The sequence below is a fragment of the Ptychodera flava genome, chromosome 11 (assembly GCF_041260155.1).
Source record: "Ptychodera flava strain L36383 chromosome 11, AS_Pfla_20210202, whole genome shotgun sequence".
In the NCBI taxonomy this organism is placed as follows: Eukaryota; Metazoa; Hemichordata; class Enteropneusta; family Ptychoderidae; genus Ptychodera; species Ptychodera flava.
Genome location: NC_091938.1, coordinates 43,130,163 through 43,148,991, shown reverse-complemented (window position 1 = coordinate 43,148,991; position 18,829 = coordinate 43,130,163). Strand labels below are relative to the sequence as shown.

At 37.9% G+C, this 18,829-nt stretch overlaps 1 protein-coding gene across 2 annotated transcripts in view; it reads right to left on the bottom strand.

Annotated features, from left to right (window-relative positions):
• The window catches only part of LOC139144565 (kinesin-like protein KIF28P), a 503,294-nt gene extending 485,160 nt beyond the window's left edge, over nucleotides 1-18,134 (bottom strand). Inside the window, exon 1 of one of the 2 annotated variants that reach the window (XM_070715275.1) lies at nucleotides 17,881-18,134. In XM_070715275.1, coding sequence (XP_070571376.1) covers nucleotides 17,881-17,964 — 84 coding nt within the window. In that variant the 5' untranslated portion in view covers nucleotides 17,965-18,134. The remainder of the gene's footprint in view (nucleotides 1-17,880) is intronic. The other variant, XM_070715274.1, reaches the window with a different exon arrangement.
• Nucleotides 18,135-18,829: the final 695 nt, after the last annotated feature.

Here is an 18,829-nt window from a genome sequence, read left to right as displayed (position 1 = left end):
AGTTCTGAGATACTATGACGTCAACAAGCCATTAACAATACGCTGTGATGCATCCAAGTCTGGACTAGGTGCTATACTATCCCAAGAAAACAAAGCAGTTGCCTACACATCAAGATCGATGACAGACACAGAAACACGATACGCTCAGATAGGAAAAGAGTTACTAGGTGTTCAATTTGGTCTAGAGAGATTTCACCAATATAAATACAGTAAACAAGTACAAGTGGAATCAGACCACAAACCTCTAGAAGCGATACTGAAAAAACCACTAGCTGAAGCACCACCAAGACTACAGCGCATGCTACTGAGACTGCAGAAATATGACATCTCACTGAAATACACACCTGGGAAGGAACTGGTAACAGCAGACATGTTATCACGAGCATACATCCCTTGATGTGACAGTGACCATGACATGTATGAAGAACTATTAGCAGTTGTACACCATGTGATGTCAGCACTACCGGTATCAGACAACAAACTAGAGGAAATCAGAAAAGAAACAGCAAGCAACCAAACCCTAACAGAACTGAAATCTGTGATATTGAAAGGATGGCTAACAAGCAACAATCAAATACCAATCAAATTAAAGCCATACTGGAAGCACAGAGATGAACTGTCGATATTAGATGACATCATATTCAAAGGTGAGCGAATATTAATTCCGCACACACTTAGAAAAGAAATGCTAAAGAACATCCACACAGGCCATAAAGGAATAGAGAAGTCCAAGAAACGTGCAAGAGAAGTTCTCTTCTGGCCAGGTATGAACACACAAATAGAAGACATGGTATCGCAGTGCAGCACTTGTCTGGAAAATCGTAAATCAAACCAGAAAGAGCCAATAATACCAACACCAATACCAAACGGCCCATGGCAAGCAGTTGCTACAGATCTCTTCACCATCAACAACGTCAACTTAATACTTGGTTGTGGTAGATTACTACTCTAAATATTTCAAAGTTGCAAAGTTAGAAAACACAAAAAGCAACACTGTGGTAAGATACCAAGTCCATTTTCTCAAGACATGGAATACCAATCAAAGTAAGAAGTGACAACGGTCCACAATTCACATCCAGTGAATAGTCCAGTCAATCTACGAGATTTTGGCACCTAACCCACCACAAATTGCAACAGAATTTTTTTCTTCAGAATGCATTTCAGAGAGGTACCCAGAACAACATATTAAAAGTTTACTCGAATCCACCTTGGGGAAATATGACTAATTTGCATAAATCAAATATGGCTGCCAACCATCCGACAAAATAACATAATTGGCTATATATCACACGTTAAACAAGCTATTTCAGTGATTTTAAAGTCTGGCACTACTTATTTGGCACGGGGGATAATTTTGGAAATATAATGTTGTGTATTGGCAGTTCGTTAATTTGCATAATCCAATATGGCGGCCAACATTCCTACAAAAGACATTTTCGGTCATATACCACGTATTAAACAAGCTATTTCAGTGATTTTAAAGTTAAAAGTATATTTCTTAGGCATGGACAAACAATTTTCGAGATGCAATGATTTGCATAGGTAATTTGTTAATTTGCATAAATCCAATATGGTGGCCAACATACCTCCAAAAGACATTTTTTGTCATATACTACGTATTAACTCTTTGGGCGCAAAAGTCTATTTTTGTCAACTTTATAAAATGTAACACAGTCATTTTTCTGCTTTTAGCCAAATTTTTGATAAAAAACTGTAGCTGCTGAAAAATGAGATCAATTTGGTCCAAAATTATGAAAAAACGTACACAGAAATTGGTTAAATATTGCATTAAAATTTTGGTTTAAAAATTACAGCAGTCAAAGGGTTAAAGCCATTTTTCTGCTTTCAAAGTTAAAAGTATATTTCTTTGGCATGGAAAAACAATTTTCGAGATGCAATGATTTGCATAGGTACTTCTTGATTTGCATAAATCCAATAGGGTTGCCAACATACCTACAAAAGACATTTTCTGTCATATCCACGTATTAACCCTTTGGGCGCCAAAGTCTATTTTTGTCAACTTTATAAAGTGTACCACAGTCAATTTTTCTGCTTTTTGCCAAACTTTGATAAAAATATATAGCTGCTGAAAATGAGATCCATTTCGTCCAAAATTATGAAAAAAACGTACAGCAATGTTCACAGAAATTGGTAAAATATTGCATTAAAATTTTGGTGTATAAAATTACAGCAGTCAAAGGGTTAAACAAGCTATTTCTGTGCTGTCAAAGTTAAAAGTTTATTTCTTTGGCATGGAAAAATGATTTTTGAGGTGCAATGATTTGCATTGGCACTTTGGTAATTTGCATAAATTCAATAGGGCGGCCACTTTACCTACAAAAGACATTTTCTGTCATATATCATGTATTGAACAATATATTTCAGCCATTTTGAAGTTTAAATATATTCTTGAGCATGAAGAAACATCATTTGCTGTTCAAAATTTTTAATAGACACTGATAATTTTCAGAAATTAAATATGGCTACCAAATTAATGTCCAAATAGCTTCTAATATAAACAAGGTTCTGGTAGTTTGTAGCAATAGGAATATCAAGAAATAACTGTTAAGAAGGCACTGCACCCAACACAGCGTATTTTTTTTCAAAATAACTTTTTTTTGCAAATATTCGTCCAATTTTGATTAATTTGTTAACCGAAGATTAAAAATTGGTTAAGTTCACCTTTTAGCTTGGCAAGCAGTCGCATGATATAGAAGGGTTAATGTATGCAAATATATGCAAATCACCCGATTTCCTGCTTCCCTTTTATCCCAATTTCAAGATTTCCAAAGAATATAACTCTAGTCTGGCTGGGTCAAATTTTCTGAAATTGTCACATTATGTTTTCTAAATGCTATATAACAAACAACTATTTTTGTTTGCAATAAAATTCTTACATTTTGAATTAGAGGCATTTTTATTTTGCTAATCACGATTGTTAAGCACTTTTTGAGTGTCAGTCTTTCAGCCCATGCCATTTTAGAATGAGGATAGATAATGAAAAATAATATTGTCGTATTTGTTTATACATATATTTTTATTTCAAGTGAAATATTACATTTCACAAAATAGTTTCTATGGGTTTCCTTGTCATCTTAGATGAGAAATATTCCTTTGAAAAAACTGTGTTGGCAACGTGCAGCTCCACCTTCAGTCCTTGAACATTTATTTTTAAAAATGTGGAAAATATTCTATAAATTTACTTACAATAACGGTCCATTAAGAATAAAAGTCTATTTTAATACGTATCTGTGATACCTGAATTTGTTAAAATACTCCATAAATATATTGTATTTTGAAAAGAATGTTAAAGCAAATTTGGTTAATTTGACTTCCGAACGGATTAAAATACGTATATGTTGATGTGCGTTTACTATTGAGATGTAAGAAAGTCATGCAATTTTAATTATTTTGTGATTTTTCTAAATATGACAACCGTTAATGATTGTTAGTCATCTAATAATAATCTCTTTCTGAATATAACATTGGATTCATCTGTGTACGACATTAGTTGTGATTTTTATAGGTGTTTTATACTCTACAGTGTTAAAAGATGAAATCGTAATGTTTACTGTTTTAAAAAAGTCGTGTACGAAATCTTTTATTTATAATTTAGAATTAACCCCCTCCTTATGGACGACTGCATCTTTGGTACACCCCCCTAGATGATAGGCAAGAAGTCATCACATATTACAGCAAAAATTCAATAAACACAACAAAGATAATAAAACGCAGAAAAATAAGATAAAATGAGCAAAAATAACACATGCCACAATACAGACAATTAAAACTTAGCACTGTTGCAAACAATGTCAGACTCTTAAAAAAAATTGATCAACACACAAAGTCACAAAAATTGAAAACTTGCATGCTTAGCAAAGGCTTAAAATTAATTCAAACAACTCATCAGCCCAACAGAATCCAACAGTTACACGATACATACATGTAAATCTGGAAAAATGACACTTGGAAAAATGAGTCAAGATGTACTTGTTTGTATTGTGTAATAGTTGGATTCTGTGTTTGGATTAATTGTCCTTTGCTAAAGCATGCAGTTTTCAGATTTTTTTGAGTTTGTGGGTCCTTAAAGTTTTTATGAATCTGACATTGTTTGCAATAGTGCTAAGTTTTAATTTGTGTGTATTGTGGCATTTGTTATTTGGGTCGTATCATTTTTTTTCTGTTGTTTTAGCTTTGTTGTATTTATTGTATTTTTGCTGTCATGTGTGATGACTGCTTGCCTATCATCTAGGGGATCTTATAAAGATGCACCCATCCATAAGAAGGGGGTTCAGTCTAAATTAAAAACTAAAGATTTTGAACACGTCTTTTTTAAACAGTAAACATTACAGATTACATGTTTTGACACTGTACAGTGTTAAACTCCCATACAAATCACAAAAATGCCCTACACAGATGAATCCAATGTTATATTCAGTAAGAGAATATATTATTCCGAAGACTAACAATCATTAATAGTCGTCATATAAAGAAAAATCAAAATTTTAAAATAAATATCCAAGGACTTAACAGTTTCATCTTGATAGTTTCCTACTGCTAAAAACGATACCAGAACCTTATTTATATTTGAAGCTATTAAGCAATGGGGCATTAATTTGGCAGCCGTATTTAATTTATGCAAATTATCAAAGGGCCTTTGTAAAAATTTAACCACTAAAAGTATCTTCATACCCAAATAAAATCATTGAAATAGCTTGTTTAATGCGTGGTATATGACCGACAATGTCCTTTGTAGGAATGTTGGCCACCATATTGGATTTATGCAAATTAACAAACTACCTATGCAAATCATTTTATCTCGAAAATCGTTTGTCCATGCCTAAGAAATATTCTTTTAACTTCAAAATCACTAAAAATAGCTTGTTTAGTACGTGATATATGACCGAAAATGTCTTTTGTAGGAATGTTGGCCGCCATATTGGAATTATGCAAATTAATGAAGTACCTATATGAAACATTATATTTCCAAAATGATCCCCGTGCCAAATAAGTAGTGTTAAACTTTGAATCACTGAAACCAGCTGTTTAACCCCTTGACTACCTATGGCGCCGGATATATCCGGCGCCAATTGATTACCATATACCTTGAGTGCCGGATATATCCGGCACAGTTAAATAGGCATATTTGCTTCGTTTTTGTCCCTAAAATCCCTTAATTTCGGCATCGGCATGCAGCGCGACTAAGATTGATGTATTCCGATCTGACCTGAATGTGATTGCGCCCCCGTACGTCCGAGTATGGCCAAAATCAGGAAGCAAATGTCGTGACCCATGACCTCGACCCTGAAAGGTCAGGCTGATCACAGAAGCGTCGCGCTGATTGTTTACAGTTTTCAGAAATACGGACGATCGCGAAGATGTTTATGGTTTTTTTTTTAATGAAATGAAATGTTATTTATTGAAAACAAATATTTATATGTAAATATGTTCTATTAACAGCAATATTTGTGAATATAACTAGAGGAAATACAATTTTTTACTATAAGCCAGTGAAATTTTATAGCAGCCATATTATCAATATGACTGGTCACATGACTGGTCATTTGTTTGGTCATGTGATATGTTGTTCCCTAAAATGTATTTTTAAATATTGTGAATTATTTTTTAATAAATCATAACCATTTTAGATGCATGTTTCTGCAAGGAAGACATAAAGCAGGTGTTTACAAATATAAAATGTGTTGATTTTCAAATACAGAATCATGTCAGATGCTGATGTTTGTGGTTCATTTACTCTGTCTTTTGTGAAAAAAATCTTTAATAGGTACATCTATAAATAAAGTAAAGGGTAGTTATTATTACATATATGTAAAGACAATGCCATGAAAATTGCAACTGTATTCAAATTTGCGTCATTTTATGGATTCAAAACACGTCCTGATGCTTCAAATATTCATATTCTTTGCCAACTCTGGTCACATGGTATGTCATGTGATCAGTCACGTGACCTGGAAATACAAAACTTATGTATGAAAAAGTGGGAAATTTCATGCTGATTCAGAAAATATATGGTTTATTGGTACTTACTTAATTTTTACTCTAAGCAGTGTTCATGCAATGACCACATCCAAGATTTTATCAATATTTACATAAGGGGCCTGGTATATAGGAATACATTGGTCTTGGTAGTCAAGGGGTTAAATGTGATATATGGCCAATTATGTTATTTGGCGGATCGTTGGCCGCCATATTTGATTTATGCAAATTAGTCATATTTCCCCAAGGTGGATTCGAGTAAACTTTTAATATGTTGTTCTGGGTACCTCTCTGAAATGCATTCTGAAGAAAAAAATTCTGTTGCAATTTGTGGTGGGTCTAACCCTATTTTGACTGGACTAGAATATCGACGAATGGAACTTCAAACACACAACTATCAGTCCATATCTCAGTCAATCCAATGGTATGGCAGAGAGAACCGTACAAACAGTCAAAGATATACTAAGAAAATCAGCAAAAGATGGAAAAGATCCCTATCTCAGCATCCTGGAGTACAGAAACACACCAGTTGATGACATTGGATCACCTGCACAATTACTGATGAGTAGAAGATTGCGTTCTATCATACCAACTACCTAAAGTCACCTGAAACCAAAAGCCATCAACTATATATGAATCCATCAAAGGCAAGTTGAAAGAAAAACAAGATCGTCAAAAGCAATACTACGACACAAATGCCAAACCACTCTCATCACTAAACACAGGAGACACTGTAAGAATTCAACAACAAGGTAAATGGGAAATAGCAAAGGTTAAAGGTCATGCAGGGACACCAAGATCGTACTATATTGAAACACCTGAAGGAAAAACATACCGTCCAAACAACCGCCACCTCAACAACCAACCATCATTGACGACGAAGTAAATGAGACCAAAGAGCATCCATCTTCCACAGAACAACATCCATCGACTGCCATGGAAACAGCACCAGCTGAGAAAGATCGCCTGGTCAACCAGAAAGTTACAACAACAAGAAGTGGAAGAGTTGTGACAAAGCCTGAAAAGTATAAGGATTATGTGTGCAATTGACGTCAACACACATAGAGTCAAAAGGGCAGCATGACCCTTGACTCATTTTAGTTAGAATAGGCACAAGTGGGATAGTCCACCCCATCTTGTTAGTTAGTTGAAATATATATTCATTCATATATAAATTACTTAGACATTAGAACAGATATCAGGAATTATGACAATACTGCATGAAGATCATGAACACTGTGAACTTGATAACTGAACTCCGAACTCAATTATGCTACTGACAATTTTACATATTTCATTTGATCTCATCAAGAATCAATAGAATTAATATTTCATAGTTGCCAATATACAACAAAGGAAATTCATAGAAATTGCTTGAACATCTCAATCTCAAAAAGGGGAGTTGTCATGATGTGATTACTCAGCACATCACACTATTCAATATTCATGACTACCTACTTAAGGATGATAAATACCAAATCGTTCATTTTTCTGTCAAATTTTCAAAATTCTCTGAGAATACGCCTTGAAGTAAGACCCAGAATTGAGATGTGTCGCCAGTTCAAGATAAGGAATGGTTTCCGTGTAATTCACGATTTTTAAAAATCAAAACAAATGCACGTGGCTATCCCGGTTAAATCGGGGAGCTTTTGTAAACATTGTGGACACATTTGCATTGCTATTTCCATAATCCATCTTGAGTGACACAACGTTGCGTTGCACTAGCTAATTTACATAATGACGTGCTGTGACTTCTCCAAACACCAGGATTACTTCCGTCTGTAAACAATAAACCGTAATTAAATGTTTGTCGAAGCCTAGTCCAATAAACAAGTATTCGTACAGTTCCAGACATAGTCTACACCAGAGAGCAAGTCATTTTTTCTTAGTGTGGTCAAGACATCGTGTCAACGACGATTTCTCAGCAGTGCGACGTTTTATCACTCTTTGCTTAGGGTTGGTCGGAGCCTGCACACGCCGCTTTACGGTGGTTGACGTCTTTTTCGCAATGTTAGATAAACAATTACACAGTGTTCATTCTAGGATTTAAAAACAACGGGCCACTGTTGGCCCCAACTCCTGTTCCAAGGGGGCCATTTTAGAAAATTGGGGGCCATCATCATCACACATGTAAAAACCTTGAATTTTCTGCAGAAAATACAATAGTCTATCAAGTCAAGAAAAGGAGAATACTGGAGATCCCCCCTCCCCCCCCCCCCCCCCCCCCCCCCCGTAACCAACCAAGCCTACTGCAAAGTTGTCCCTTGTACGTACGCATCAGGCCCAATAACGGCAACAGCAAACCGTTTGGTTTGATTCAATTGTTTACGTAACTTATGTGATGAATTATTGATATGTCGGACTTGAACAACTGTACAAATTGCTAAGGACTGTGATTTTGACTGTGGAAACGATCATGATCAAAGCTTAGCGCACCGGTAGGATTTCTCCGGGAGTGGCCCTCGATTTGCACGCATCGACAATTAGGCTACTTATATATACACTGATATAGCACGAGACTGTAACCCGTACGACCTAAATAAAGTGATCGATACATCAACTTTTAAACATAACTCGTATGTATTAGCAAATTTACGATCATTGGTTCTGGCCAAAGGGTTTTACACAGCGGTGTTGTTCAATGCAAAGACCTGGCTACTCTGGAAAACGAGATGTGTCCGACCTAAAATGTGTTGCTCTTCAAAACGATCATGGACGTTTTCCTTGCAGTGTTCAACGTTTCGTTTGTACGGACGGTAGATGTTGCAAACGCTTCAATTTAAGGGACTGCCCGATCATCCTGGGTTCATTAACTATACCGCGTTAAAAATCCGAGTGTCGACTAGCTTTCCACCTTTACGCAGCGGCCAGTGCCGTTGTTTTATATGCTTATTCATCGGCCATGCCACATGCGTACGGCTCCAAAACACCGTTGCCCCTACATCAGTCCTTTCTTCCCAGCTTCCTATGTACCACCATATATGCTGTAGTGGGTATTTAATTGCAAAGGTTGATTGATAGGTAACTGAATCGTTTTACATGTCACACTATGACTGAGGTAATGACCTTCGGGGAGCTACGCGAATGTATGAACTACGTGAACTCTGCGTGATCGACCAATTCATATAATGTTGCGCCCTTACTGGCGCGTCAAACGTAGAAATGAGGGCCATTCGAGATTTTATTGCGCAATGGCGTGTCCTAGAATTAACTCTGCAATTAGTGCGGTAGTACGCTATCAAGTTTACGGTTCTGCAATGTCTATATAGCGTGTGAGGGGAGTGTGATCTCGGGAACGCAAACAAGCTTATCTGCATATGAATTTAGGACACGCCCGCTATCAGTAATGACTGCTGACGTCACTGTTTTTCCCACTGAAGCCATTCGCTGTGGCCATGTGTCGACGCGCAAGGCTCCAAAAATTGGTAGTTTTCCGCGATTTATTTTATTTTCCTGGGACTTTTTCTCTGAACAACTGTCATTCCCGGCCGACATCATCACTTGGTAACAAAGTATTTCCGTGTAAAGGCTCGTGCACGTCTAATTATCAAATGCCGTAGCGTAGAAGTATCAAAACATGTTTTTTGCGTTTTTCTCGAATTCAATGTGTGAATGAAGTACCCTTCTTTGGCACCTTGTCAATTCGCGCTCACAAACACTAGCTGCTTGAAATTCACACCGTCCATTGGAAACATAATGAACTCAAAATCCGTGTCTGGGATTTCCTTTATATGCCTTTGTTATTTTTTAATGCGCTCTTAAAGGTGTTGGACGAAGGTGCTTTTCAAGGAATTTTAATTATCACGCCATATAATTTGAATGGAGCCTCCGAGAAAAAATCGCAGACACGATTTTGAAGGATATTGTCAAGGCTTGTCAATGAAGAAATTCCAACCGGAACTCTTGCAGCGTGTTCGCATAAGGCCGGGAAAACCGGTTTTTGGAAGGTTCAGCAAAACGCTTGTCACGTGACTCTTATGCAAATAATGACCGTGCACTGTTCTTGGTCGGATAGCTCTATATCAGGGCTTTCAGAAAATGTATACTTTATTGGGGTTTGGGACATGTTCAATTGAGAAAAAAATAAAAATCTGAAAGTGTCTAAAAGGTATTTATCATCCTTAATATACATGAGAGTCACTGACATACTGTATCTGTAACTTATGCTAAACACTTGAATAAACTTAGTCTTAGAAGTAACATACTCAAGACTGTGCCTCCATTTAACACAAAAAATAACAATGTGTATCAATAAGAAAACTTAACTTCACTCAGGCTGTGCAGGATGTCTTCTTTCACACACTTGTGGATCAAAAGAGCATCCTCGTTGCCAATTATGTTGTGTTTTAGTGCACTTTTGATTAGAGCAAAAGACACACGATTCACACAGTGTAGCCATTAACTAGAATTCTACTTTATTAACATGATCTCATGAGTAAACTACACGTCATTTGTTGCTATTGGATACTTGAGGTAGTGTCTCATACTGGTGGCTTCCATCACTCAACACTTGTTAATATAGGGTGAATATACTACAATAGTCATGTTTATTTACACAAATTGCACTGTTAAAAGTACAGATAGGGTTTGCATGGTTCCCCAGAATGAAACTATAAAGTGACTGGTTTTTGCCTTGCAATAAGATAAATAATTGCAGGTTTGATGCAAACTGTGATTTTTTGGGCATAAGGTAGAAGACTACCCAGAGGCTATGCAAAAATAGTCATTGCACAGGATTGCATGTATTATGTAGAAACGTCAGAAAACACACAAGGAATATTGTCAATTTCATAAAACTTTCACAAATGATCCACTGAAAAGTGCTTTACTTAAAAATATAAAATTAATATAATGTTACTGTGCTTGATTTTTAAAGAGAATCATAATTGAACAGGGTTATTCTAGGAAGTGCCATTACGCAATTCGTGCAATAAAATCTCGAATGGCCCTCATTTCTACGTTTGATGTGCCACTAAGGGCGCAACATTATATGAATGGGTCGATCACGCAGAGTTAACATAGTTCATACATTCGCGAAGCTCCCCGAAGGTCATTACCTCAGTCATAGTGTGACATGTAAAACGATTCAGTTACCCATCGACCTTTGCAATTACAAATATATTGTATATATTTGGGGGCCAAGGAAAAAACCCAGGAAATATCGGGGGGGGGGGGGGGGGGGGGGCGCATAGATTTTCTCCATAATTTACCAGGGGGGGCCATGGAAAGTATCACCAAAAAAATAGAAAATTATCCAGGGCCCCCTGAAAGTAAATTCTGAACACTCCCTAAAATGAAAATGGACGATACAACTACAGAAACCAACTTAATGTATATCCTTATAATAAGGCTTCTGACATACGCTTTTGCTATGAAGGAAATAGGCATGTCAACACATTTTTATCACTTCAGGAAACACGGTTTCATATTTTTTCCCATAAAGAAAACAGCGTTACAGTACATTATTAAGTCACTCATCAACATGTGGTTGTTGAACTGAAGTTAAAGATGTTTGGGGTGTTATAAGGACAACAGTGTGCATACGTGTACAGAGACAGGTTGTAGCTAAAAATTCTAAACAGGATTCATGGCCAGATTCATGGCATTAACCCTGTTCAGATTGACGACTTTGCGTCGGCCTAGGGCCGGACATGGGCCGGGGCCGACGTAAAAAACCAATGTGGACACGCTGCGTCGGCCTTGGGCCGACTCAGTTTGGTCCCGGCAAGAAGGTGGGGTTCAGGGCCGACGCAGGGCCAACGCAAAATTTGGTCCGACGCAAATTGCCTGTGTGGACACGTTGCATCGGCCCTGGTCCCAGTTGACCAGGTCTCCGTCATGGATCGAAGTTGAACTAGTCATACTATTCGCACAAAACAAACGACGTTTGACACTAAAGTTTACACCTATCGAAAGTTTTCAATCCAGTCTTTACATTTTAATATCATCCCATGTACGCAGAACTTCCCACCAACCTTTGTTCCACAAACGAGACCATGTCATTCGATTCCACAGTGCACATAATAGACTAGAGAGGCATGTCAAAAATGCCGCGCACTGGTTATTTCTCAACCGCGGTCTTATATATACCATACGCTCATCCAATAAATAGTGAAGATCTCTCTGATGATTAAAAGGGTGAGGTTGTAGTCATATTTGCCCTTCTTGTGCGTAAAAACGCAGGAAAATCATGAACAGTAGAAACAGCGTGCCATATTCAAATGCGCCATTTTGAACTTTGAAAGATCAGAGGTCACAAAGGAAGGTAAAGTTACGTTGCCCTAATTCTGGTACCGGTAAGTGTGGACGCGGACCAAATTTAATCCCAAAAGGACAATTATTTTGCGTCGGCCCAAATTTCAGTTGGGTTGCCAATGGGAACTAAGTAATTGTGTCATGTCTGAATCCTCCTGGGACAAACTGATCACGCGATCGTGAAATACTCCCTTCTAAAAATAAGCATATCATGCTCTGTTTGGTATACACCATGTTGTTATTGTTGATGAAATGACTGTCCAGTGCATGGAAACTCTTGTCCTTGAGTTGATCACACTATGTATGGTCTTGATCACACTCTGTCTGGTCCTGACTGTGATCACACCTAACACCTAGTTCACATCGAAATTTAGTTAATTTTGTTATAAGGTTTCCCAATTGTACAAGGCCTGATCGATCTGAATGTCTCTTCATCGATAAAATAATAAGCTTTTGTAAACTGCACACTTTTGTTACACCTGTTCACTATTCTTGACAGCAGGCCACCTGGGTACTTGTGGGTTGTTACGTCATTTTTGCGTTGAAGACAAATGACTGAAGTTTGGATTTTTCAACCAATATTCAAAGTTACAATATACATAAATGACATAAATTTTAGTTCTGCTTTTTTCCACACAATTTCTGTATCGTCGCTCTTCTGTATCATCTGATATCTTATTCACCTTGCTCGTGTGCATTTCACCAACACTCAGAATAACAGTAGTTTTCGGACGACCTCAATTGTCGGACATTTAATGACATGCTGTTCGTTGTACTCACTTCGCTCTATATTGATAGTGTTTAATTTACAAGTCATGCTACCACCTATTAAAGTGCGAGTCCTGCCACATTTTTAGACTTTTTCGTTTGACTTGGGGCGTATACTCTAGTTCTGGTTGTCAATGAAATTGGTATAAATAAAACAAACATTTACACACACACTGAAGCTTATTTGAGCAGTTTTTAGACGGTTGTATAATGTTATTTCGATGAAACACGGGAAAAGTTGCACTTTTCGATTTCAATGATGGCGACATTTTCCGGAAATTGCCGAGCTCGCCCCGTTTTGGTGTAAGTAGCTGTGACGTCACTAATAGAACGGGTGGTGGTGACTTCGTGCATTGACTATGGAGATAGTGATAATTTCATGAGTGAAAGCAGTGCAACTGAGAATGTCATCGTCACAGAAGATATGACAAAGCTGTTCAGAATTTACAGGCCTGCAAATTTTAACAGTCGGAACCTTAACTTAAACGAGAACAAGAGCGGAACTCTTGTTGACCTCGTGTCAGTGACAAGCCCACCGTGACCACAGTCAAACACACCAGTGCACTACCATACACACAACCGCAAGCTACCAAAATATAATATAAGTCTGGAGTTGCCATCCCACCTTATTATTACTTCTCAACACAAATTGCCTCGTTCAAAATCTGTATATAACAAGTCATCGTTGATGACACAGTCCCCACTTGTTAATGGGTACTTTGATTACAGGTCCTCAGAGAGGATAGAGTCCTCTTCATTAGGTCTGTGATAAAAATACTGTGATAAAAATACTTTTGAATAAATTCGCTTGATACATGTCTGAGTTCAGAACATGAAAAAATCATAACAAAATGGCCGCACAGCAGCTATATTGAATTGTATCACAAAACAAATTAACGTGCAAATGTATGACCAATCGTATCACAAAACAAATTAACGTGCATATGTATGACATTGGTCAATCTCCTTTTACCAACTTTGAATAAAATCGCTTGATACATGTCTGAGTTATGGTTCTGGACATGAAAAAACGCAATAAAATGGCCACACGGCGGCCATATTGGATCGTATTACAAAACAAATCAATGTGCATGTGTATGACATAGGTCAATGTCCTTGTACCAAGTTTGAATAAAATCGGTTGAGATATGCCTGAGTTATGGCTCTGTACATGAAAAAATCGTAACAAAATGGCCGCACAGCGGCCATATATTGGATCGTATCACAAAACAAATTAATGTGCATAGCTATGACATTGGTCAATGTCCTTGTACCAACTTTGAATAAAATCTGTTGAAACATGCCTGAGTAATGGCTCTGTACATGAAAAAATCATAATAAAATGGCCGCCTGGTGGCCATATTGGATCGTATCGCAAAACAAATTGACGTGTATATGTATGACATAGGTCAATGTCCTTGTACCAACTTTGAATAAAATCGATTGAGATACGCCTGAGTTATGGCTCTGTACATGAAAAAATCGTAACAAAATGGCCGCACGGCGGCCATATTGGATTGTATCACCAAAAAATTGAAGTGCATATCTATGACATTGGTCAATGTCCTTGTATCAACTTTGAATAAAATCAGTTGAAACATGCCTGAGTTGTTGCTCTGTACATGAAAAAATCGTAATAAAATGGCCGCCTGGCAGCCATATTGGATCGTATCACGAAACAAATCAACGTGCATCTGTATGACATATGAAGTAATCCTTGTACCAAGTTTGAATGAAATCGCTCCAGGCATCTCTGAGATATCTGCGTGAACGGACGGACGCACGGACGGACGCACACACGGACGCACGCACGCACGCACGGACATGACCAAACCTATAAGTCCCCCCGGACGGTGTCCGTGGGGACTAAAAAGTTGAATTACGCCATGACGCTTGTAGATAAATGTAGTAGAGATCAAGTTGAAAATTGTCCACCGTTCATAACACACATCTTTCCTATCAACAGCTGGAAGTGGAACAGGTTGAGGGTCATGTTAGCATAAACACCAAAGGTAGTATTATTCTCGCCGCAAAATCTTCAGTTTAGCGTTATAAAACCTCACATGAACATTGGCACTTTTAAAAATATGTGACCATAAAGACATGTCTAGCCAAATTCTCGGCAAGAGATAAATTAAAATTGACATGATGTAAATATCGGGCACACTGGCACCCGAGGCTGGGCGGCTCAGCTGGCCATTTCTGTGACGGAGTGATCAGCTACGCTTCCGCAGGTTTTTTTCTTGATTAAGTGTCAACGATATAAAGCACAACGTTCATTGTTTCATGACTGCGAAATTCTCAAGAAGCTAAAATATTTTAGGGGAGACTTAGTCGAGTAGAAGGGAACAGATGACGACAACGCGACTGCTTCGTCAACAGTATAAACTTCTTTGCTACACGTTGTGTCACTTTTACTGGCAGCGCCTTGCTGTATTATACACAACCTATCGTTCAGTCTCGCAAAGAGTCAGTCAATCAATACGTAAACTTTTTAGGAATATAAAATTAGATATCTCCTAACGTTACTAATAATAGAGTCACACATGCATGAGATCTAGTACTTGTATTCATTTATTTATTTACAATCACTTTCGTAAAGCAGCTGAATTGGCGATCAGTCTCGGGGGATGTAAACACGGCCATACTTCTCCGCGGCCCCCGCATCCTTGACATGTTTTGGGCAACCTGTCACAGTCTTGCTGCTGTTCTCGCTCTTGTCCACAGTTGATGATGATACACGCGAACGCTTTCTGGTGACAATGGTCGTACTGGTACGGCATCGCGATTACATAATCGATGTAGTAATGAGTCCTGGAATTAAAGTCTATCTTACCGTACATCTGGCTTCCGAATCGTGTTTATTCGACGCGAAGTCACGGCACTCGAAAATGTGCACCGCAGAAAACGCTTGTCTTAATGCCTCTTTTCCGACCCTTTCTTGTAATTTTGGCAAATGCGGCTAATACGGCATCCTACAATGCAATAAACTGACAATGGCTGCGGTTACTTCAGCCACCAAAGGCGTAACTTATCACCATGTTGAAGCCACAGCGGTAAGCATTCGCTATGGCCGAGGTGAACACACTCACTCGTACATTCTATTAGTTACGTCATTTCCAATGGCAATGCCCGCGAATTCCGAAACGACCTGAATGGCAGCTATAACTTCAAAGTCGCACAACATATTGCATTTTTATAATATTTAACCGTGTCGTTTCATTGGGGTGATGCATTTATTTGATAAAGTAGGGGCGGCAAAATCATATAGCATGGCTCATTTTAAGCAGAATTAACTTTGAATTTATGCGGGACATACACTTTAAGTCAGGTGACGCTGCTGTCCCGTTTTGGATAGTTGCTTTTTTTTTCGGTAGAAGGTATGTTGGGCTACAAACTTGGCAAAGTTAGCCAGACGTACGATACAATAAGGTGCCGAAAGCAACACACAGAGACAGCCCATTGTCCGATGTGCTAAGGCGCCATACACATCAAAATATAGTTGCGTCGTCCATGGATTAAACATAAAGCTAATTTATCACAAAATATTTACATACAGTTTTCTAAACACATCGAAATTGAAAATCGTTGGCTTGAAGTTTCAAAATATCAATATTTAGCCCCTATAATCACATTCGTAATACAACGTCCGATTACTGAGATAGCAGTCCGATTACTACGCCCTTAACATGGGGTCAAATTTTGCAACGTTGACGCCCTAAATACCACTTCCGTTGTGATAACAATTTGAGGATAAACACAATAAAGTTTCAAAGGGTATTGTAATAAGATTTCGTACTGCTCGTCATTTATGAAACGGCTTTTGGCAAAATTCACCATACCCTGTCCGAAAACTGTCACACTGAGCTGAGTGTACTGACGTCACTCCGCGGTCGAGAATAAGTATACAGGGCAAATTATACTTTTTCTCACATGCTAAAAGTTGGGAAAAAAAATATTCTGTCTGTCACTGTCTGATTCGCAACACTAGTCGATAGTCTGGATGCAATCAGTCTGCAGATAGGGACACCTATTCTTTTGCTGGTTTCCATGGTCACTATCATGTGATAAATAAACTTAACAGCTGAGGTCGCGAAATTTGTATTCGCGTCTGAAGCACTTTTTAAATTGTATCACTGTGAAATATAAAATTTCTCTAATGTTACTCAGATTACTTATTGTTAATAAAGTACGCTACGTAAACCTAGATTTGTCACCATCTTTCAGTTATTTTGGTATTAATTCTTCGAAACGATGGGCATAGTTTATTGATTTGCGTATAAACATAGCCATATTAAAGCTGGATGTTTGACGGGGCGGGCAAATGTGCCGTACTTCCGTGACTGACTTTCTGAGGTGAAGACATCCAAAATGCAATGTTCGCCGATTTCGACATTATTTTATCAGCATGCATAATTGAGTACTTCGTTGGTAATTAGGTATTTTGCAAAGTTGTTTACTCATGTGTGTTTAGTGCATTTATTGCATGATTTGCTGACGCAATTCAGTTATGTCATTTTCCCACTTTGTACTATGAGTACCGTACCTTACAACACTCTCTGATATTGTATGTTGACAGTTGAGTAAGTACTAAAAATAAAATACAATATTCGAAGACAACGCATCAGAAATAGTGAGTCGAGTAGCGTTTCACTTGAAATGTTTCAGGATTATTCCACCCAGAGCGAAATGAATCCGCGGAGTTTATAGCCACATATACTGACCGAGGTTTTCTTCGAAATCTGTGCCGCCTTTGACGTAACACATGTGACATTCAGCGAATCCATGATAAAATATATGGCGCCGCGAGCATGCTATCGTTGTAACAATGATGTGTGTGTGTGTGTGGTACTCACTCACCTGATTAAAAGGCCGGACGCGCACGGCTACTTTCACACTATCCCCGGACATTCGGTTTACTTTCGTGTACACGTTGTCCATCATTGTTGAGACAAGTAGCCAGCAGAAGCAAGCATTAAATACAAACTATATCCGCATACCAGTGGGAGTCCAGCACCACACCGTGAGTGAAGCCCCTTCTGTTCTGTGGTTGGTCGTTCGATTTGTCAACATAGAAGTACGCATTCGAGGAATGGGGGTGTGTTCCATTGGAGGGACGCACGTTGTGAATCACAACGATAATTCTCTTTTCTTTCTCGAAAAAATAAATGTAATGTTATCCCTAAGATAATATCAAGACACATTCTTTTTATGAACATGGAGTGATAACTGTAGCTCTATATGAATTATGATACAAATAATAAGGGAACTAAATTACATATTGTATAGCCACTAAGGGGCGGACCATTAGATCTTGGGAGGGGGTGGTCAAAACTAGAAAAAAAAATCAGAGCAGAAAGTTAGGGGAAAAAATCTTCAAACTAGTTTGCAAAATAAAAAAAAATAAATAAGAATACAAATGTGTAAAAAAAAATCTGCAAAAGTCTTTAAAATCTTGAATTACTTTTAGATTTTACCGACAGGAAGCAGCTTTCTGTATTTTTAGCACATCCTCCAGGCACAGTTTTAATTTTTTGTATACATTTAGAGTGACTGTATCCCTTATACTGGAAGTTGTGATCATCTTATCTTTTCAGGACTTTTGTATTCTGATCACTTGAAAATCATAGCGAGCGCAGCGAGAGCGGCCAAAGGCCGCTTGTGAAGCGAGCATTAAGACTAACGCGTGTACATGAAATTTAGAATGGAATCTCTATATACCTACGAGTTTGAAAAGAGAGCACTTCCATGGAGGTGGCCATTTTGAATACTTTTACACGGATTGCGTGAAATTAAAGATATCATCTAC